The sequence below is a fragment of the Dromaius novaehollandiae genome, chromosome 1 (genome assembly GCF_036370855.1).
Source record: "Dromaius novaehollandiae isolate bDroNov1 chromosome 1, bDroNov1.hap1, whole genome shotgun sequence".
Taxonomy (NCBI): domain Eukaryota; kingdom Metazoa; phylum Chordata; class Aves; order Casuariiformes; family Dromaiidae; genus Dromaius; species Dromaius novaehollandiae.
Genome location: NC_088098.1, coordinates 18,562,920 through 18,586,904, shown reverse-complemented (window position 1 = coordinate 18,586,904; position 23,985 = coordinate 18,562,920). Strand labels below are relative to the sequence as shown.

The window sequence follows — 23,985 nt, the reverse complement described above, 5'->3', positions numbered from 1 at the left end:
ATAACTGAAATAATATATGGGGGAATAGTGGTTTTATATGTCCCATCTACTACTACTAATAGAATTCCACTTGCTGTAGGTAATTAAGCTAGGAAGTAGTACACATTAAAATATTCGGAATAATATGTATTTATTTTCAGTGCTATTTTCATTAAATACTGGTATCATATATCCATGTCTGAGGTAATAAATTAAAAATAAATTCAAGATTTCAGTCCCATATTTGTGCTGCATATTTTTTCTACCATTATACATAATTTTGAAGCAAACACACATAGTCCATAATTTTGAATGCAGCTAGGAATATTATTTTAACACAATCACTTTTTGTTTCACTATAATTTTGCTGAGAATGGTTATTGCATGATACACTTTTAATAGATGTTTTATTTAAACTAGAGTTTTCTATTAAATCACAAATATTGAAGTTATAGGAAGATGGGCATGAAGATGTGCTTTGAGCCAAGGAAGGCAAATACTGAATCAGAGTGATAGCACATACTGCAGGATTATTGTCTGCCTGCACTAGAGTCTGGATCCAGCAAAGCCATTTCAGTATGTGCTTAACTTTAGACATATGAGCTGATTCAGTGACATCCATGGCCTTAAGTGTTTGCTGGATCAGGGACTAGCCAAGTCTGCAGACCTAAATTCATAGACTTCTTTGTGTGTTATTTGAAGAGTTTTGCTGGTTTCATATTTAGTAAGGTATTTTGTAACAACTTTTGTAAGATTTTTCTTATAAGTGAAGCACCCATGAAAGTTTCTAACCTGGTTCATAAATTCACTATGAAAAAATAAGCAGCTACAATGACTCTCTTCTACCCATTTTGTTAAAAGCAACAGCTGATTTGAAAAGTTATTAAAGTAATTTTTTCCCATGGTAAAATATATTTAAAAAAATAAACTCTTCATTTCATCATCTTCCATCAAACATATAAGCTTGTTAAAGGGCAGGGCATACCTCAGGTATTCTCATTAATAAATGCAAGAGATTGATGTATATCAATTCTTTTTGCACTTAAATGCTGGTGGTAGTAAGGCCCTTTAAGCTAAGTCTCCATCAAGCCCAACAGTAGTGAGCTAAACAAACAAACAAAAATTTTGCTTGCATATAACTTTTTCATAATGTTGAATTAAAAAAAATCCCCTCTGCTTAGAAAAAACCTCTTATTTAACTGCTGCCATTACAACAGAAGATACACCTCACCTTCATGTTGTTTCAACTTTGATCAGTGATTCTGAATACAAAGGATTTAAACGCTCACTAAAAGTATTGTGGCATGCCATCAGATGTAATGTTCAGAAGTTGTGCTAATTCCCATGTAAATCAGGAAGCTATAGTTTATAGTTAGAACTAAGGGTTGTCTTGGTGTTGTAGGTTATGTCCACCAGATTTTCTTTATTCTATTTTGCAAATGACTGACCGTGCTCATGATGTGATCCTGGAAAACTGTTTGGTATTATTACCAAAAGCTATAGTCTGTATGCAAAATTCTCCATGCTCTCATGCAGTGAATTGCATTGCTGGGGGAACCATGGTTCGCACTTCAGCGGTCTTGGGCCTGGCCATGAGGGCACAGCTGGACAGCCCTGGTCTTCAGTACTCCACAGAGCTCACTATCGCCATTGGTTCATCAAATGTGGCCAACCTTATCTGCTTTGGGGTAGGGATGGAGAGGATTTCCCCTGTGTCAGTGGGTGAGTGGATACCATTGTCTATTATGTTTGAAACTTCTTCCTCATGATCTTCGTACAGTGTATTGATGTGCAGCAACGGGTGGGTCAGGTTGCAGTTCAGTGCAGGTGTTGGTTCTGGCTTGACTTGATTCAAAGTCATACTTGCAGCAGCGGTTGTGGCTATATGGTTGTGGTTACATGTGACAAAAGCTCCGGCAGGAGGCACAGTTCTGCATGTCTCAGATGCGTATAGGATCTCCTTTGCAGGATGAGGGGTGTCTAAAAGAAAACAAAAAAGGCAGTAAAAAGATGGGTAGTCTTTCACCATCTTTTACAATCCATCACAGAATAGTGTCCTGAACCAATAAGTCATTGGCAGTTTTGCCATTGATTTCAATGGGAGCAGGAACAGACTCAAAATATGAATTTTCTTGGGGCCTTTGAGAAATCCAACAGGACTGTTTTATAACAACAGGATTGTAAACTCAGGGAAATAGGACAAACAACAAACAGGTTTGGTAAATCTCACTCTCTTTTTATGCATGCTCATGCTTCCTTATATGAATGGTATTTTCATAACATGAACAAAAAGCAACTGAAAAGTATTTTTTTTTCTCCTCTATGTTCTGGCAGGTGTTTTATAAACGTTATGATTTAATGTTTTGACAAACAATATGAATGCTGAAATCCACAAGATGGAATACAAAAAACTGGTATTTTCAATGGGAAAAAATAGTGGTTACATATTGTAAGCCACTTGTCTTTAGAAAGAACTCAGCAATTTGTAGTTAATTGATGTCTCTTTCCAGAATTTAGAGCTCTACCTTACCTGATGGACTGTAATGTTGGTCTAACTCAAAAGCAAAGCTGAATATTTTTAATGGGAATGGGGAGTTTAACAGAGCCCCAAAACTACAGTAATTATTTTTTGCTCTTAATGTAAAATATTCAAGCACTAATTTAGATCAAGGTAATTTAGATCAGAAAACCCCAGTAGTTTTGAGGAGTTGAAATCAGAGCAGGTGACTGGATAAGGAATGCTGTAGAATAGCTCACATGCACATCAGGGAGTTGGAGGGCTCTAAGGGAGCATAAGGATTTGGAAGTGACAGAAACTTCTATACCTCAAATCACTTCTTTGCTGGGCAGTGGGGTGACGGTAGCTGTCAGTCTGTCGAGGCCCAGAGGGAGGTCTTAGCTTGTAATGAGATGAGAGCCATTGCTTTAAGTATGTACAAAGTTTTCTGTAACTTCAACTGCATAGTTCTTCTTTCTTATGTCAGTAGCTTACAATAATAAACAAGAAGATATCTATCTGTCTATCAGTTTAGCTTCTGATCTCTTGCTGTTCTTAGTGCTTACATGGCTTGCCCCATCATCCCAGAACCTCACAATCTTTTATATTTTTGGAACACTCCTTTGAGGTAGAAAAGGGACAGGATTTCCAAGACACGCACAGGGAAATGAGGCACAGAAGGAGTGTCTCCTGTGAGGCCACACAGGAAGTGAACAGCAGAACTCCTGAATCCCAGACCAGCACCCACATTTCAGACCATCCACTCTCTGCTCCATATAGAGGATAAAGGGCAATTTAAAATGTCTCTTGGGTGAAAAACCATATAAATTATCTGAGTTTTAATTCCTCAGGTGACAAACACAGGCCAATCCCTGAAAACCAGTAGTTAAGGAGGATTTTATTACAGGCACCTTTAACTGTCTTTAGCAGTTTCTTGCACATTCCTAAGAAGTGGCTAATGCTGGTCAGAGTATTGGGGCAAGTGGGATTCCTGGTTTGATCTACCATGGCCTTTTGTATATGGCTTGAAATTAAGGCACATTTGAAATACTCTAGGTGCTGGTAGAGCAGGAAGGGTATCATGGAGGCCAGACCCTCCTTACTTCCTTAGCAAAAGCACAACCGCATTCATAATTGTGAAAATTTGTTTACATCTGGAAAATTACCTGCATAAAGAAGGGAGGCTGTTTTCTACAGATCTACCTGTAATACTGCTTATACTCTATAGAAAGTGTATTCAGACACAGAGAAGGAAAGAGAGAACCACTACTTCTGAGGCCTACAAGCCCTAGTATTATTAGCTATTCCAAAATCTAGTAAGGTAGGTCAAATAGTTCAGATAAGCTTTGAGTTCAGATCGCTATGCAAATTATGGCTTGTGGAGGTCGTACTGGAGTGAAATACTGTACCTTTGAGAGAGGAGGTGACGTGTACTATGACATTCTCTTCCTGGTTTAAAAACCCACCCTCTTGGCTTTTTGATGTAGGCATTGAGGGGATGGCTTGAATCTCTGGCTTGGGTTTTTTACTACTAAGTATATATGGATGAACATCCAAGGAAAAGTGTCGTGTGTGTTTTTTTTCAGTACTTGTACTTGGGATGGCATTTGACTCGGTTTTATGGGCTGATGATTGCTGTGAGGTTTTCGCAGTGGACTCTAACAGAGGAGCTATAAGGCTATCAGTTGCTGTTTTTCTCCGCACAGGCTTAGGTTTTTCAGGTTTATGGTTTTCAACCTTCATAATGGCTAGCTGCTCCTTGAATGGCTGAGGAAGTGGATTGGTAGTTGGGATCCATTTCATCTTCTTTCTTGGTCTCTTAATGATGAGCTGCTCATTAGCATCAATGTCTGCTGGATCAACACTTGGGTCTATTGTTTGGATCCCTGAATCACGCATGGTTGGTGTGGCGTCATGATTGGACTGGGCCAATGCTGCAAGCAGCTGGCGTACCACATTGTCGTACATCAGATCACTTTCATTTGTAATGAAATCCAGACGGTTTAATGATTTTATGTGGTCCCGATTTTCATTACAAAACATGGCCAAAATATTGATGTCACAAAACTGGGACTTCTGCCACTGTTTCTTGGTCTTAATTCCAACTTTGTTTAGTTTATCAAATATGAAGTTGGACTTGCGAAATATGAAGAGATGAATTAAATTGATTAGGATTATCAAGTTCATAAAGCAGAGGAGAACAATATCTACGCCAGCAATAATCCGTTGGAGCTGGACAGATGGCAGTTTACAGTTCACTCTGATGTGCAACTTGGAGCTGCTTGTTTTGTCTGGAGGCTCTCCTAGCGCACACGTAAATTCATTTTGCTTCTGTGTGGCATAGTAGGTGGATAAGTATGTAATTGGTATGATGCTTAAAAAGATGATGAATAAATGTCTTGCAAGATAAAGCTTAGCTAAAAAGTTACTTCGTCCTCTTCTTTCCAGGTATTTCTCAAACAAGTTTTGTTCGGGGCTTTTTTCTTTTTCTGCATTCTCAATAATTTCTCTCTTCTCTCTCTCAGTGATCCCTGGGCCTTTGGACTGAATTTGTTTCTCTATTTTTGGTGCCCGCCCTTCAGCTGCACGGTGGTAACAATTGTCAATCTCCTGAAGCAAAAAATTAAGCTCGGAAGTGAGTCGAGTGGAGGCCAGAAATTCCCAGCCCAGAGCTGGAATGTACATTATCCCAGCAAAAGCCAGCAGTGCATAAGGTAGGAACTTATGCTCAAACAAGGAGGGCCAGTGGCTGGCATCAACTCCTGGCAAGGCATCTTTTAGTTCTGTCCAACAATATCCTCTGGCATACAAGGCTTGATCGCGGGTGAAGTTGTGTGGTGTATAACAGTATATTGGCTCCTCTGTATAACAGAGAGAAAAGTCACTGCTGTGCATTTAATCTACAAAAGGAGCTCTGGAAAATAAACATTTCAAATTACATCAATTTTATTTTACTGTATCTTTACATGACCACTAAGCCCACAATGTCTACTAGACAGCTCAGTCTGCATACGACTGCCTTTGCCTCAAGGCAAAACTAATTACCTGGAAGTTTTATAATGAACCTGAGCTAGAAATGTTAGAGAAAATCATGTATTTTTGGTAAGCTACCTCTCCTAGAACAATATCCTAAGAAACTGCAGCCTAACTCTGGGAAGCTAAGAGTCTTGCTACTCTTATCCACTATAAAATATCTGAGAATGTTATGTTAGAATATGTGCAAACACTGAAAGGCTCATTTAAGTGAAATTCAAGGCTCATCCCAGCTAAATGCTCTTCTAAATAGTTAGCTATAGCTGCAGACAATATGTTTAATCCTTACTAACAAAGTTTGGTCATTGGATAAGGCAGAAAAAATTGCAACTTAAAGACACATGCATTTAGTCAACTGTATCCCAGATAACACTTTCATATTCAAGTGCAGCAGACCAAGGCAGAATCTGGTCTGTTAACTGTATTTATCACTGTGAATATTTAATTTTACATTTAAATATGAAACTGTTTTTTACACAGTGTGCAATTAAATGATGGAAATCACTGTCACAAAGTATTATGCATCAAGAAAGTGATCAGACAAAATAATGGAAAGAAAAGCATAGCAAGGATTATTAAATACACAGATAGTGATGCAACTTTTCTCTCAGGACGTCTTTAAGCCACAGGCTGCTGTAAGGTGGGAGGGTTTATCAAAGGAAGTAATACCATGTCTTTGTCTTCCTTTATACTCTTTCCTAAGCATTTGCTATTTGCTACCATCAGAGACAGGATATTGGGCTAAAAGGATTTTTGTCTTGACTCAATAGATGTTCTTATGTAATTACATTTTTCCAGCAGTAGAAATGAACGTAATATGGAAAAACTTGTGAAAGCTAGAGTGGTATTAACTGCTCAAATAACAGTGACTATTATCAAAACATGCTTTCCAAACAGGAAGACTGTACCTTAATGGGAGTTGGAACAAAGGGGATAGATTTTACAGTGTTCTGGTATACCTTTAAAAATTTTCCTAATATGAGATCCATAGGAAGAGGCATGTTCCTTTTTGAATTTAAAATGGCTCAAGAACACCAAACTTGTTCCAGTTCTGAATGCAGTCTACAATTCAGATTGAGAACAGCTTATTGAAGAAAGTGGTGGTACTGTTCTCTTAATAATACAAATCATTAAGATAAATAATAAAAAGTCATTTGATAAAAATAATTAAAATATTAAAAATTAACAAACAGGCATAAAATCCCTAATCCTTTTGGCATAATAGAGAACTCCCTACTGGACCAACTTCTCATATTCAAACAAAACCAAAGCATTTACCAGTGCTTTGGTGAAATGTTAAGGTGTAAACATATTCCCTGATCTGCTTATGTGCTGAACCACTAGGTCTGCAAAAAAAGTTGCTTTTCCTTTTGAGTGATTCAATGAAGATTCTTTTCTAAAGATATAACCAATTTGGACAGTGTTGTTAGAATAAATGATACTATCCAAGACAAGATGTAAAGTAAACCCCATAAATTCTTTAAAATCACTTTTGAAGACTACTTCAAATTTTTGTATATTTACAGCCATCTGTTACAAGAAAAACACTCGTTGGCTTCAGTAATTACATACTGTCCCATTGCTGGCCATGAAGGGATGCATACAAAAAATTTCAACTCCTACTGTCAAAGAGCTACTCTACAGTTTCCAGGAGACAGGGTAGATTCCTATGTGAAAATGTTCCCATGGAGAAAAAAAGGCAAAGAAGCTTGGAGTGTTTCTGATAAGCAGAAATATTTTGAATTTGGTGTTCTTATGCCTACCGGAGCCTGCTGATATGAAAATAAGTTTCCTGTGGCATATATGGGTTCATTTCTCCTAGATTTCAGCATCAGAAATACTTGGGAACACTGCATGTAAGTGTTCATACAAATCATCCATATGGATTATTTTTGGATTCACGTATCAGTTGCTGATCAGTTCTCTTCACTGAGGCCTGAAAAGCTAAGGTGACTTCTGCAAAAATTTTAAATATATAGCAACAATCAAAATATTCTTTAACTCATAAATAAACAAAGGAAAGAAATTAAAATATTTTAACTTAACATTTATATTTATGCTGGACAGATCACTTAGAGACTAACTCTGCACTCTGTTCCTTTCCACTGCTTCTGTGAAAAACACCGCTCTGGTTTGGACTGAACAGGTTAATTAGAGGCTACTTCAAAAATGCGGTTGTCCACCCAGTAAAGAAAGCAAATGCCATTTTACAGCAATTTGTTTGCTTTTCCTCTGTTAAGTGTTTTTGTTAGCTCTTCCCACTGCCTGTTAAGTTGTGAGAAATCTGTAATTTATTGGGATGGATAAGCATGGTGTCCCATTCTTATTCAATGTTTTGTTATTTTCTGATGCTAGCCTAGCATTTTCTTTGCATATTTATTTACTTGGATGATTCTCTTTATGAGCCATGTAAATCCTAAAATCCTTCAGATGAAAATCTATCCACAGTGAAGCCAGTGGAACTGACTGAGATGGGGGCAGAGTTACAAGGCAATTTTATTTAAACAATATTTTCTAAAATGTTTGAGGCAAACTCGCTGTCAGTTAACGTCACTGATTTTGGTAAAGTTACTTCAGAGGTGAGTGTAGCTCAACCTTCTCAGCACAAGACATGACTCACAAAACAGCATCAGCCTTGGGAAGGTCATTTATCTAGACAACCCCCTAGACAGTGAAGAGGAAAGGAAGGCCCTTCCAGTAAATGATTGAAAGAAAGAGCCCAGTTTAGCTGTTGCCTCTCTCTCTTCATTGACTACACAGGCTGTCAAGCCAGACTGCCACTTAAACCTAGTTTAAAGTTTAAACCTAGTTTAAACTGCCACTTAAAACATTGAGTTTTTGAGAATATTCCTTCTTAGGTGATGGCAGCATTTTACCATGCATTTAACCAAGCATTTAACATCATGAAGGTGTGTAATCCTATCATAGTAGGGTATGAAGCTGTTTCTCCTCTGCTGCAATCTGTGTCAGTCAGGAAAAAATGAAAAGGAAAAGCACTGTGTCAATAATTAATCTTGTTTGTTATGAAAGACAGCAGTAACTTATAGCTGGATCTCAACATGAAGATCTGATGAGGACAGGGGAGTAATTCTTAAGTCGTTCTCACACATACAGCTCTCACTTAGGTAAGGGCCCTACTTAACCCACATTCAGTTTTAAAAAGGCACAGCAGATGTATTTTTTTCTTTCACAATGTTCTCTATAGGTAAGTAACATCTTTGTTGATAGATATGTAACATAAGAGTGTTAACAATTGTAGTTTTGATGCTGGATGATGCAATACAAAAAATTATTTGCTTTTAACTTTATGTTCATGAATATAGAACATTTCTACGAGTACTCATATTTGACCCTGAAAATCCTAAAAGCAATTTGAGAACTTTCTTTTTCATATAATCACTCCAGCCATCATGAAATGCAGCTATACCCCATGCAAGACTGGCAGATTAACTGCATACAGCAGAATTATTCAGCTGCATAGGAAAAGACAGTAGAGCAAGATGCTGTAAGGAAAGTTTTTGCAAAGCTTAGGGGACATTATTACGGCTGAGGGGTTTAGTCTCCTTCTGAGTGCACATAAGTATCATCCATCCCGCCACTCTCCTTGACGGCTACATTCTTGTGAGCCCAGACAGAAATTCCTACAGCAAAATGGACAGTAAAGTCATCATTTCCAAAGTAATCTTTTGCTAGTTCCAAACCATAATGAAAAGAGGGTTCAGGGCATAGATGTATCTGTGATTTGTGCATGCGTATATCTGCATCCCAGACAGAAAATAACAAGATATTGCCTAACTAACTAACCTGCCATTCTTATTGGGGGCTGGAATGCTAAGGAGCCAAACATTTCTGTTTTAAATGTAATGGCCTACTGCAAGATTATCAGTGCTGATGTTCAGAGTAAAATCTCATTAGGTTCAAAGTCTGAAAGTCCGCCCTTAGGTCTGCCTACACAAATGCACTTACTACATGCCAACATATCAAGCTCAACACAATTGTTCAGGAGAAAATCACTTGTAATGCTTAAGGCCAAATTCTGCCTTTAGTAATACCTACCTATAGTCACTGTCATTCCTAGGAATGTTCCATGTGAACAATTTTTAAGAGATTAAGTAAGTCTGTGCTAATGCTGTGCAAATATAACTCCTTAATTGGGAAAAAAATCCTTGATATTAATATATTTTAAAGTATATTATACGTTATCTGATACTGACTTGGGTATAAAGATGCATACCAGGAAGCTTAGCCTGCCTTTTTAGATACCATTAGCCCATCACGACAGCACTACATCAGATGTTTTCAACCATTATACATGAATACATTTTATCCTGCTCACTGTGCACATAGGTAACTTCTAGAAGTCCTCAACACTAGTCTCATGAATAAAGTATGGAGGAGATCTCACCCAATTTTTTGGGACACACAAACAAGATTAAATAGTCAAATCTGAATTATTTAGTCAGTTGTATAATATAATTGTGTTACGTCACTTAAAAAGTTAAAATCCTGTGCCAGCTAAGCTTTCTCACATGCTCTACCAGAATACATTCTGTGCCATCTCATCCCATCAATTTAAGAAGTATTTAAGTGGAAAAAAATCACTTGCAAGAAATATTGTGGCACAAAGGGCACACTTAATGGGAATGAACAGAGGACATGGTTGGGAGAAGATAGCTGAGGTAAGGTGAACGAAGGGGCTGTGCTCTAAAACTCTGGCCTGGAAAGAATCTAAACACACAGTATGGGTGGAAGGACTGAAGGTGCATTAGAGAAGCTAGGAGCTGCCCAATCTGCTGACTTTTAGTAGAGGCTCTGGGAAATGTTTGTGGGCTTTCAGCAGGTATATGCTCCCTTGCCTACTCTCTGTTCCCATTCCAAGGTCAGTCACCTTCTTCCACTGAGTCTCCAACCTCCATACACCTTAGCAGAACGAGGGGCTGTGGTGCTGAGGTTTGGGGCTGGAACCCCTGTGAAAGTTTAACTGCAAAAATCAATCTCAGATCTGGAAATGGAATTAACAATGGAAAAATCTGATAACTGCTGTTCTAGACCACTGCATCAAGTTATACCCCAATGCAGAATCACATAATCATTCAGGGTGGAGGGAACCTTGGGTCCCACCTTCTGCTCAAAGCAGGGTGAACACCAAGTTCTGATCAGGTTTGTCAGGGCTTTGTCCAGTCTGAAAACTTCCAGATTGCGACTGCACAAACTCTCTGGGCAACCTTTCCCAGTGCTTGACTGTCCTGAATTTTCTTTTTAGGTCACATCTGGCAAGGATTCATGCAGGAGTCACTTTCACTTCTGAGAAGTGGCCATTTCTAAGAATGAATGCAATGGCCAGTGACATTAGGAACACTTTAGGTAAAATTTAGCTAGAAGGCTAGCATTGCAATATAAACGGCTGGAGTTCAGGTCCCAGTATTACATCTCATCTGAAAGAAGAGGTATCAACAGCACAGTCCACCAAGGAGGCTGTGTGTGTGTGTGTGTGTGCGCACGTGCGTGTGTGTGTATTTGCCTATATATAAAAAAATTAACCTAGCAAAAGTGAACTTGTACAGTACATTGAGAAGACACTGCCAAGACCTGGTCTAGCTGGTAGATGTGTATCCTTCTCCTTTACTCCATCTTTGCAAAGTTCAGTTTTTACAGGCCTTCCTGGAAAAGAGAGTGAATTTCATCTAGCACAAACATTCATATGCCCTTTTAAACAGAATATAACAACATCAACCTCTTAGTATTCAATAAGGTAAACAATCAGGCCCTGTTCCTGAAAGACTTAAGTGACTTTATACACTGGGCAGTTCCTTTGAAGCCAATGGGATTACTCACAGTGCATAAAATTAAGCATGTGCATTTCTCTTTGAAGGACTGGTGCTGTAGGGGGTTCAATTTCAAGCTTCTAAAATATTATTACAAGCAGTAGTCAAAAGTTATTTAAATAAATATGTAAAATATATTTAAAAGGCTTTCAGTAGACCTTGAAAAGCAAAAAAAAGATTATATTAGTAATATACAATGGCCTATGTAAAAGGGCAAATAACCATTAACACCCACCATATTCCCAATGAAATAAAGTACATTCACCAAAAGCAAACTATAAACCATAATAATGAATTGTGTATGACTCCTGTGACCGCCAGCTTTTAGAATTTACCCTGGAAAAAGAAAGCACACCTCATTAATCTTCTGGCTAAATTACATGAACTCAGTACTCTTCAGCAATGATTCAATAGTGTAGGAGTAATAGAACTATTTTCTAACAGCAAACAGAAAAAAGAAAAGAAAAAAGGAACTCAGCTTTCAGAAAAAATACTTGAAAAATGAAAAAGTGAAAAATCCTTGTGCAGACTATACCGAGACAGAGGTAAGTATGTCTCTTGTGCAGATAGTTCTTTAAGATCAGAAGTAAAGAGCCTGACCACTATGGCACTAGACTAGGTGCAGGCAGTAGAGATGGAGGTTAGGTTCTGAAAAAGAGGCTGCCAGACTTCCTAGATCTCCCAATTAGTGAGCAAGTGCTTTAACCCTCTTGCCCTGACTCTGTCAGACAGGTTCATGTGGAACTCCACTGGGGAAGAGATACTGACTCTAGAGACCTCAGTTAAGTGCCTACACAGATTCATCCTGAGTCTAGTGCTTCCCACCATTCGGCTTTCTGCCCTCCTGAGCAGCACTACTAAATCATCCTCATGAAGGTGCTCAAGCTGCCCATGAAGAAAAGCTAGCACTTCAGTCAAGTCCTCTAAAGTATTCTTTAGAAGGTCCTCTCCACTGACCGTAAGGAGAAATTCAGCACTTAGGATATCTGAACTTCCCTGCTGATCGGATGCCTAGTACTTGGGTGTGGCAGCGCCAAAGTTTGGCACCTACAGCAGGCAGTTGGACTAGAGCAACAAGTCGACAGTACGTGTGTATGTAAATACTTCTACTAAACTTGCTAGTGTTGAGCAATGAGTGCAGTCAGAAAGAAACAGGAATTCAGCCTCCTATAAGATCATAAGAACCCTCACTGGGCAATAGTAAAGAAGTGTAATTCCCTTAAATGTGGGGCACTACAACAAAGACACTTTCTTTTATTTGGGTGTACATATATGCAGTGGCTAAAACTGAAATGCAGTGTTTGACTCTTGAGACAACTTTCTAATAGCCAAGATAAATGAGAAGCTCTCTGAATTCAGCAGTAAGTGACAGTATTTGACAAGAACAGTCCTATCATACTGCCCTTCCCTACATTGTGTCACATATGTGCAGGCAATCAGACATACATATTTCATTCACCTTGGGTACTAAAAAGAATGCACAAGAAAGCAGGTAGCAAAAAGTGTTTATTTTGAGAAACAGATGTAATTTATTTAGTATTTTTCAGTATTTTTGAAGGGAAAAGAAGAACATCCTGGATCCTCTTGTCTCTGGAAAAACAGAACAAAAACATTCATGTTATTAAGGTTGAAAATGTAGTCTAAGAAGTGTAATGTTATCTAAACAGTAACCAGATTTTCCATCCCAGCCAGAAACTTCCATAAAAATATGCAACTTTCTCCTTTGGGTGTGATTTTAACAAGTGTTCACTAATATCCAAATTAGCTCAAAGCCAAAGGAAAAACTCCCTTAATTTAACGGGTTTATTTGAACTACTTTAATTAAAGGGTATTGAAAAGTTAGAATATTAGTACAGCATGAGGATGGATTCCTGAAATTACTTGTGTATATCAGCTGTAGTCACACAGTCCTATTTAACTCACTGAGTTTACCCACATGAGTAAGAAAATAAAGCATTCACAGAGCTAAGCCTTAAGTTAGCAATCTAATTATTATTACTTTTATCAAAATAAAAAGACAATACCTTTACCTTTGTTAGGGAATATGCTTTCCAAATCTGAATATAGGTTCCATGCCCATGAAGTCCTCCTAAGGTACAAATTTCTCCATGATCAACAAGGTAAGGTATAGCCTTTTTTGCTCACTTTCTGAAACCACTTGTCCTGTTTAAGAAAAAAATCTTAAAAAGAAAGTCCCTAAAAAATGAAACAGGAAACCACTGCTGCTCATAAGTTTTAATGGCCAATATTCAATAAGGCTTAGTCATAATGGATGAAATGTAGATAAGCCGTTTCAATGACTGATAGGTAACTGGTTACCCACATGGGTAATTGCAATGTAAGGGCAGCAGTAGATGTCCCCATATTTACAATTTGGGGTTTTTCCCTTGCAGGACTGCTGCATGAACTGCATGTATTTTGGATCTGCAGAGTCACTAAATTAGTAATGCACTTTCCTAACAGATACATAAATTTATAGGACTATATTCATTGTATGTAACAGACATTAGTTCTTTTAAAATTAGCTGGTATGCTGAAGTGCCTGCCAGCCTAATTCAGGAAAGAAAGATACCTACTCCTACTTAGTTGATTATGTCGAAGTCTATTGGAGAATATTATTTCAGAAATGGCAACTGTTATGCAGAAGGTGCAGAAACACCCAAATGACATCCCTTAGGCTGCTCCTATAGAGGAATGTTTCCTCAATAATAAGCTAACATCCATTGCGTGATGGCCATGCAATATGGTGGTAACATCACTGGAAAGAGAGTTTATTTATAGTGACTGTATTGTTGAATCTCGTTACAAGCATTTCTTCCTTTGTTAAACAGAGCTCTGTGAGAAAACAGAAAACACCTGGAAGGAAATGACATTGCTTATATTGGTGCCTTGGGGTATGTTTCTGTAATGTAACATTGCTTTGTATTATGTTAAGATTAAAGGGAAGGTTAGATCTGAATTTAAAAGAATGCATCTTCAAAATCTAATGAGTGAAATTCAGTTATGCAGGTAGCCCTACAAAAGAGATCTGCATAATAATTACTTCTACAATTAATAGTTCTAATAAGAGGAGGTAAGTGGAATCTTGGTGATACCCAGATCTTCTTTATAAGGGTAAAAGCAATCTTGTAGGAAAATAAATGTTTTAATGTCATCAAAAGATCAAAATAATATTTTGGGGCAATTCAAAAATTCCCCTCCAGTAATGGAACCTCAAAGTAACTACACAGGTATTCAGATAGTATGATAATGCAGACCAGAGTAACACCTAAAACAAACTGCAAAAGCATGTAAGTGCCAAAGTGAAATGAATTATGAAAATTCAGTGAAACTAATGATACATAGACAAGTGTGGCTTCTTAATCCAAGGGTCAAGTGCAAAATACAAACCCCGGCCAAAGCAGGTTTATTCTACTGCATTATTGTTATTTAATGATTAGAAATGATAAAGATGGTTTGTGTTAAATACCTCTTGGCATAAATATAGTACCCCAAAAGCTTCATATTAAAAAAGAAGAAAAATGCAAATAATTAGCTCATTAAGTATGCTGTTATTTTAACAGCATAGTAATTTTGAATCAGAGATGGCTGGTCTACTGTTCTTTGGAAAACTGGTTCTTCCACGTATCCTGCAGAAGACAAGGTACCTCAAGTCCAAAATGCAAAAATAATTACTTAAGCATATAACTAAAATGCTCCAGAAATAGTCACTGAACTCCAAGCTGCAAAAATGCATCACATATCTCAACATCTGGCTACACTGCTGCTGTTGTCAACTTCTTAAGAGTCTGTATGATAGGCACGGTGCCAGTCAAAACCAAAGCAACCCCCAAACCTTGCTATCATAATGAATTTTCTATTTCCCAGTTCTAATGCAAGAGTATAATACAGGACTAGGACAAAATCCATTATGATGGAAATATCTGCATTCATTTCAGCATTTTTCTTACAATAAATCCTACCACCATTAAGTGAAACAAAGGGAACCGCTACAAGAATCATGCCAGTCTACTGTGAAATAACCTAGTTTTTTAATTAAATGTGTATACCTACTGAAAGTGCTCACTGCAGTCATTTTTAATGCTGACAAAACCCAAGGAACTCCATGATGATATTGATTCTTCTTGAAGTGTTTCACAGCTCTAAGAAACAATACAAGCTGAGGTTTCTTCTAGAACAAGGATGCATAATTTCTCTCTAGTTTAGTGACAAAAAGGCCTCAAAATCCTTCTGGATGGCTTTGAAAAAAGTCTCAAACTTACTACACAAGATTTCCTTTCGACTAACATGAATGAATTAAGCAGCATTTAAACAACAATTTTTTTGAACATCTATTCAAACTAAGTTATTTGAAAATACGTGTTAATTGTGCAGGCAGGGTCACCAAAGTACATATGAAAAGAAGATGACGTATATGTATCAATGCAGCTTTTGAAAAATGGAACTCAAGAAAGAAAATGTCTGTGGCTGCTAGAAATTACAGTGGAATTATTTCAGATGTGAGGTTCACGCATTTCCTCAAAATTACCTTTCTTTTAACACTCAGCTGGATAACTGCAAGTCTTTAACTAGCCTGTGTGTGTGTGTGTGTGTGTGTGTGTGTAACTCCTTACTCTCTGGGCAAAATTCCATCAGCAGTCTGATGCTGCTTGTATAATTTCAGTCCTTTTAAACACATGTAATACTGAGAGACTCCTTAAATTCTCATATCACAGGTAATATTGCCTCAGAACCAATTTCTGCACCTAACTCTATCCTTATATAATATAACAGAATCTGGCCCTGTACTCTTACCACTAACAATAGTCATCTGGAAAAATGTCATCTTCACTTTCCTACTATACGCTGCTTAAAGTGCAGTTAGAAAGAAAAAATGGAAAATAAGCTCAAAAGCCATCTAACAGGCAAGTCACATAAGTGAGCATATGTAAATCTGCTGCCTACAACTTGAAACAGAAACATGAATTAGAAAAAATGTAACCAGAAATACAAAATAAAACCCCATTTTATAATAAAGAAATCCTCAACATGTACTGCTTTAAATATACTGTAGGATGAAATGCATAAAAAGACACTGAATGCACGTATATACTGTACTACACAGTGAAATAAGCACTGCTTATGCACAATGATTACAAATCAGGAAATAAAACATAAAACTTGAACTGACTCATCAGTCATTCAACTTACTGTCTCCTTCCATTACTTCCTCATGAGACTTTTCTAGCAGAAGAGTGTAGAGGGCTGAGCTACGTAACTGCTAAGAGACATAGAAATACAGTATTTATGAGCAACTTTTTGTTATTTTGCAGGAACTGTTTTAAAAACGTAGCAAGAAAACCTATGTCAAAGCTTGGCTTTGGATTAAAGTATAAAATCTTGACTGTTTTGCTCTACTTTAATGAAGTATTGGTATTTAACAACTTCTGAGGGAAAAGCAAACATGACTACAATATAGAAAGAACAATTCACTGCGACTAGCAAACACAAGCACAAGGCACTGTACAAGATGGGTATGAGTTAGCAATCCCTGTAATTGGTCACATCAATCCCTAAGCTTTTGAAAGTCTGGGTAACAACATACTTCAGTCCTGTGAAGATCAAAACATGTTCTCCTTTGGGGCCCACCTCTTTGGTCCCTTATGCAGAAAACCTCCCACAGACATCACTGATACTGCTGTTTCTGAATGCAGGACAACACTGAGCAATAATATTTAAAACACTTAGTAAAAATATTAAATGATGCAAACAGACTAAGCAGCTCATAGTGAGGGCTAAGTATCTCTTACTCTAGTGGGTTGTAGAACAGTCTCTTGGAATTTCAGCAAACGCCACAAGAAGTTTCACTATAAAAGGCTGCCACTTGCTGTCAGTAGCATTGTTGCTGGTCACAGAGGACAGAAAGCAGCACTTGCTGATGAAGACAAGCATTAAATACCCAACAATGTCCTACTCGAGGCTGCGGTTTGGTTTGCTGGTTCCATGGTAAAAAATGGGCAGAGCAGATGAAAGGATGAATAAAAACATGGGACACAAAACAGATCCACTTCAAACTAAGAAGGAATGTTACAGTCTCATATTCTGCATCCTAGGCCTTTTAGAAAGGAAGTGAAAATGGATATGCTGTATGTTAAAATATCTGTTTCTTCTGATCTAGATCCAAACTTCCCCAACAGGACCATCTCTTGATAGAAGATACTGTAACAACAAATCTAAGAACAATTGCTGAACACTGCAACAGACTACAGCTGGACTGGAACTACATCTTAGAGCCTGGAATTACAATCTGGAACTGGAACTACAATCTTAGAGCCTCAACTGCTAACATTAATTAAAGTTTGGTATTTTATCATTTCTCAGTAAATATTAACTTAATATGGAACAAGTCTGCTTTAGCAAAAAAACACTTAAAATAATTTCTTTTAAATGATATTGGAAAAGAAAAAAGCCCACCCCAAATCTGTTATCACATGAAAGAAAACAATCCAGCAGGCTCCAATCCAGCTAAAATGTAAGAACAAAAGTGACAATACAAAATCAAAACTCTCTATTGATATATTACTGGTTGTATTTTAATCTTGATTTTACTCTTGATTTGCATAGGTATAAATAACCATTCAAAGCACCTAGGTACAACAAGGCTTCTGTATGTAAAAGCTTCAGATATGACAAATCAAGCCTTTAAGGAGTCAGACGCAAGCATGGGCCTTTTAAAAGGACCGCATATGAATTTGCATGAGTGCTGCCGGCAGATGTTTAAAATTATATACGGTATGACTAGGATCATGCAACTGTTCTGACAGAAATTCAAACATTTGAAAGGGTCCAAATATCTACATTTTGGTATTCATATTAAAAAAAATGTTATCCTTAACTTTAAAGTAGTAATTTCTGAAAGAAAACATCACAAAACCAAGTAAATTCCCTTGGGCCTACCATCTATGCACATTGTTATTCCCAACAAGGACATTCCTACTGGAGAGGTTTCTTTGAGCCTATACTGGCTGTTGTAGGCATCCTTCGAATTAGCACTTGGAGCCCTGTGATTTTGGAAAATTGATTCCATTTAAATACAGATCCATCCACTGAGTCAGAGAAGCATGTGTCCAAACCTTTCCTCATTAAAGTAAAGGCCAACATACATTGGCCCTTAAAGACAAGATGTCCTAGTTTTGTAGGAAGGCTGTCCAGGAGGTTGGGGTGGTGAGTTTTAGAAAGGGAGGTAACATACATTCTTCTCTTGTGGGTGCTCCTTTGGGATATAGACTTTCTCTGTGTGAGGAAGCTAACTACTGTTCTCAAATGATCCTATGAATATCTTATGCCCAGTATAAATATGGCACATTGATATATTTTAATTATCATTCTGGGAGCTTTAATTCAAGGGATCACACTGATTTGCTAGAAAAACATTAAAAGAGAATTGGGACACTCAGTAATGGTAGTGTAAGAGGTTAGCTGATGGACTTTCTCTTATGAAAGCAAGTCTACAGGTGCAAAGAAAGGCAGTATTCATTCCTTTGCAGAAGGGCCTATGTAAGAAAGAACCTCACTTCAGCCATTAGAGTTAAATTCTGGCCCCAATGAAATCAATAGCAAAACTCTTACTGACCCCTATGCAGCCTGAATTTCCCTCTTAGGAGCAAGTGATGTACATGATTTACACTTTCTCTCTGCAGAGAGATGAATTTCACCCCCAATGCACTGTCATCTAGTAGTGAAGTTTGGAAAGAAGACTTCAGCTCTTGATAAACTTTTGATTATGTTACAGATTCTTTTATCTGGCTACTAAAACCATTCAAACAAAAAAATCATGGTTTAATTTCTCAAAACTGATGTAAAGATCAGAACACTCAAATACAAGCACAAACAAATCACTTATATGAATAGCAAACGTGTTAACCTAAACAAGCACTTAGCCCACAAAATTAAAACAATGTAATTAACTTTATTTTCACCCACAGGGGAACTATAGTATACAATAGTATACAGTATACAGTAGACATAATAACCTTTATGACTGGTAATGGATTATCATCTTTTAAATAAATATGTCTACCATAACACATTCCTTCTTTTTCTTGTGTTCTGAGACTGAACTGTGCTTTCATACATGTTTCATAATAGTCTCCAGGCCAGAAGGCTTAGCGTTGCATTGGGATACCCAGGCTTGCTGTGATAGGGTTCCTTCTGCACACTACCAGTACAAGACACTCAAGCTGCTCAGTCAAGCACATTTTACTACACTTGTTCTACGGCATTGGACAGGTGATTGTGACTACTCTTTACACCCAGCTTGATCTTACTACATAAACTCCAAGGTAGATTAGAAGTATAGAGGGCGTTTTGTCCTCTACACACTAATCATGCAGACTCTTGATGCTAACCAAAAGCTTTTGTGAGAAACCACTGCTTTTTGATCACTACATTAATGGTCTTGAATGCACACACATTATTCTAAGAGCTTTACCAACAAAATTTACATAAGATGGGACAGAATCCAGAAAGGGGTATTGTTTTCAGTTTAGTGGCATGCCAGTGGCTTAAATGGCTTGCACTGACTATCATTAATAGAAATAAGAATAAAATAAGCATCAGTTTTTATTTTCTATTCTGAAGCAATAACCGATTGCACACACACAATTGGGAAGCTACTAGGGTATTCACAACCAAAGGAGCAGTAGGAAAAGCACTCAATTTTGCCAGCAAAGTTCACACTTTTCATACGTATTACTTAAGTTGCACAGAGGGAGCTGTATCCAAAGCAAGAAAACAAAATTAGATTCTTTAACGATTAGTGGCAATGCATAGGTGAAACACAACACAACTGCAGATCAAGAATAAGCATGTATTCAGCAGGATTGTTGTTATTACTATACTTAACAGTGTCTCTGGACAAGCTTAGCTTAGCAAATTAGTCTGAGTAAGTATTATCTTGGTAACAGAGAAATTATGACCTGATTCAGGTCACGTTAAAATTAGTAGGAGTTTTGCTCTTGAACTCAGTGGAAGCAGGACTGAATTCCCTAATCCTGGGCTCTTTGACTTCACCTCAAAAAGGAATCTGCATAGTTTCATCAATCCCTTACAGTGTTTGTATTACATTCTCTTGTCCACTCCATTTTTCTCTTGTAGAATATCTTTTTTCCCTTTTTGTCATATTTATTTTCTAACTGTAGATTATCCACATAACATCACGTGAGAGAAGAATGTTGTCCTACAGTTTTCCAATAGCAGATTTCCAAAAGCTTTAAAGCTTTGTCCTGTCAGGACATCATAGGTTACTGCTCCAAAATTCTAGGGTCAAATTAGCATACAAAGTCTGTGACTAGGCTTAAAAGATTCTGCTTTTGGTATTTCTGAAAAACAAATTTGGAACATTTAAGATCACAATCGTTATCCTAGACAGCAGCATTCCACAGCATAAAATAAACCCAATTGCAGAAATACGGGCAGATGCAAGTAGTGAGTAAAATCAGTAGACTTGCATATACTAGTGTGGGCCATAGTTGAGACTTGCAGAGGGACATGTATTCTAAACTCAGTCTCAGACCTGTGGTTTCTTCCACAACCTGCTCTCTGAGGATTTGTTCACATGGAGCGTGTTACTGCTGTCTACACAAACAGTGAGACCTGAAAGCATTTCTGTTAGGAAATCCACACTATGGAAAGGCAGATACATGAAGGGGTGCCCTTTCTTGTGCCCAAGGTTTTCATTAGAGAATCAAACCTGCAAATCTCATACAGTGTGAGGGCACATACAGAAGCATGCACCCTCATGACCTTCTAATGGATTGCCTTCTTATTACAGTTTACTTCTCTACAAACCAAACAAAAGGAGGGAGCCAAACACTTTTGCATTCTACACTGAAGATCCGTAAAAGTGACTTTGTATTCTTTCAGTCACTATAAGGAGACAGCTTTCAGAGGTTCAACAAGCTCAGCATGCCCTGAAAATCTGCCCTCTTTAAGTCATCTCCAGATGACCATTCACAAAACAAAGTTCTTACTACTAACTGTGGCTGAAGATCTTGAGCTATAAATGTTAAGTTTAAAAAACGAGGTACATATTTAAAATGTTTTAGTAATAATTAAGAAAAATTTCCACCAAGCCTCTATGCATAAGCAGATATTCCTCCAGGTAGGTTAATCATATCTCATAACAAAAACAAGGATACGCAAGTGTTAGAAGTTGATCCCAAAGCATGGAAAGCAAGAGTCTGATTTTGATATGCTTAGTCCGATAGAATTCTTACTAGATACTGCCAGTTCCCACTAACCATATAGGCTACAGACTGCAAGGTCAGTCCTGTATATTTAAATGCTAGTAATTTCTCAGGGATATTCAGTATAGAGCTTTAGGTCTCCTGGTGGTAATTCAGCAAGTGCAGTCGCAACCTAGTAGCTCCATTCATCAGGTTGATACCTCACAAACTGCTCGCTGTTCATACTCTGTGCTAAGGACCTGAAAGCAGACCTAACAATTTACCGGGTCACTCATCTTCGAAGTTCATCAAGACTTAACATTTCCTTCCTAGCCTGGAAGGCCTCTACACTGGCTGTGACAGTCAGACTGGGCTTTTTTAAGTGTAAAAAAGCCTGTATGCAATACGTAGGCCTTTGACCAGGACGAATACCAGTGATTTCCATTATCCCAATATGACAAAGTATGTATGTGCGTGTACATAATCATTGAATCAGCCTATGTAAAAGCATCCACCTTTACCTAGCAGGCTAGTTAACACACATGCTGTGAATGAACATTAGGAAAAATGCTTAAAATGAGCCGTGGCTCAGCTCTGGATCCATCCAAAATCCACCTCATCGAGTACATAAATATAGGGCCATTCATGCTGGCTGCCAGCTGCCGCTCCACAGACCTCCCTGCGGGGACTCTGGGCTGCCCGCCGAGCAAAAGGGGCCGAGTGCGCGTCATAAAGAGGGCGCTGTGAAGAAAGGCGCTCACAGCCCGCTCAGCGCTGTCGGCCGTTAGGGCGTGGCCCCTGTATCGGAGCCGCCCCCTTGGCCCCAGGGGTGGCGGCCGTTAGGGCGTGGCCCCCCCGTGGCTGCACCGCCCCCTCGGCCCCAGGGGTGGCGGCCGTTAGGGAGTGGTCACCGCCCCGCCCGCCCGCCCGCGGCTGCTGAGGGCGGTCCCGCCGTGCCGGGCCTGGCGGCGGCCCGCTGCCCTTACCAGCGAAGTTCTTGGTGAAGACGAGGGTGACGAGCAGGATGGGGATGAGGACAGTGCCGATGGTGACCACGCGGTCGAATGGCAGCTCCAGCTTCAGCTGGAGGAGCAGAGCCGCCAGCGCGCCCGCCTTGTCATCCTGCTGCCCCGGCAGGATGAGCTCCTTCAGCTTCTCGCCCGCCAGCAGCGCGGTGGCCATGTCGGGGTGGTTATCGATGATGTGTTGCATAAGCGGCGGCGGGCGGCCTCAGGCCGCCGGGCCTCCCCGGGGTGGGCGGCTCGCTGCGGGCACCGCCGGCCCGGCCTGCGGGGACAACACCGACAATAGTAGCGGCAGGGCCGCGGCCGGCGGCGAGCCCGCGGAGGTGCGGGCGGGCTTGTCTGCGGCAGCGGCACCATCTTTCGGTCGCCGGGATGTTGCCCCTGCGGAGACTGCAGTTATCCCCGACATCCTGCACGGTGCTGCGCGCAGCTCGGCTGCCGACAGCTGCCTTTCGAGGGCATGCTCCGATCCCTCCCCCGCCTCCCCGCAGCCCGCAGGAGAGCCGTGCAAACAGGCCGAAATAATAATGCAGTCAGGGAAGTGCAGCAGGAAACCGTGCGGGCAAATGCAGCCCGAGCAATGTAGCGGCAGCTGTGCAGTAAAATGCAGCCTCTAAAGAGCTCTGCAAAGAAATGTCATGAGAGGCGGACAATGTAAGGAATTAACCAGTGACAGCTATGCAATTAAATGCAGCCTCCGCTTTATAATTCATGCTATATAACAGGAGTGAAACAGCCATGCAATAAAGACAAACTGGAGCTGCCTCTGGTAAAGCGCTGCAGACAAGGAAGAGGGCATTTACCTGGCAACTTTGGTTTCCTCGGTTCCCAGGGGATGGTGAGCAAAACGATGACTTGTAAATAACAGCGGAAGCTGCAAAAAAACTTACACTGAACCTCCCTGCCGGAAAAAGGTCCCTGCACCTCCCCAAGTAATAAAATAGCTCCGGGTTCGGGGCGGGAGGCGAATGATGTATTGATGCTTGTTATTGCAGCGGGTGGCTGGCGCTTGCATGGAAATGTCTGTCTGCACCAAGCAGCAGTAACGTGCAGAGCAATTCAAGAAGGGGCTGGCAGCAGCAGCCGCGGGGAGGAGGAGGCGAGAGCAGCACCGGAATGAACTGCCTGAACGCAGAGGTCCTTTAAGGTTTTAGAGAGAACATCTGAAGCCGGCTCGGCTGGAAGCGGCAGGGCGGCGGAGGCAGCAGTGCAGGCACGATACACAGGGGGTTGCAGCGCGGGGCACGCAACACGTTGCGGCGGCGGCCCGGGAAGCGGCGGCGGCGGCAGCAGCGTCCCCGCAGGAGCCGCCGCGCGGCCGCACTGCGCATGCGCCGGCGCCGCTCCGGGGGCGCCGGGCCGTGGCGGGGGCCGGCGGCCTCGGCGTGGGGGGGTGTGTCACGGCGGCCTTCGTGGGTCTC

The 23,985-nt window shown here is 39.7% G+C and overlaps 1 protein-coding gene across 2 annotated transcripts; it reads right to left on the bottom strand.

The window, feature by feature from the left end:
- Window positions 1-113: 113 nt before the first annotated feature.
- On the bottom strand, window positions 114-23,895 carry PANX2 (pannexin 2). Of its 2 annotated transcripts, XM_026113068.2 has the most exons (4): window positions 23,368-23,895; window positions 22,526-22,826; window positions 3,886-5,337; window positions 114-1,959 (listed from the first exon to the last, which is right to left on the bottom strand). In XM_026113068.2, exons 2-4 carry the CDS (start codon window positions 22,749-22,751, stop codon window positions 1,601-1,603), a joined length of 2,037 nt encoding a protein of 678 aa, XP_025968853.1. In that variant the 5' UTR covers window positions 22,752-22,826; window positions 23,368-23,895; the 3' UTR covers window positions 114-1,600. The 2 variants fall into 2 exon arrangements, with proteins under 2 accessions (XP_025968853.1, XP_064362400.1); XM_064506330.1 differs by lacking the exon at window positions 23,368-23,895 and having other exon boundaries at window positions 3,886-5,390; window positions 22,526-22,608.
- Between the last annotated feature and the right edge of the window lie 90 nt (window positions 23,896-23,985).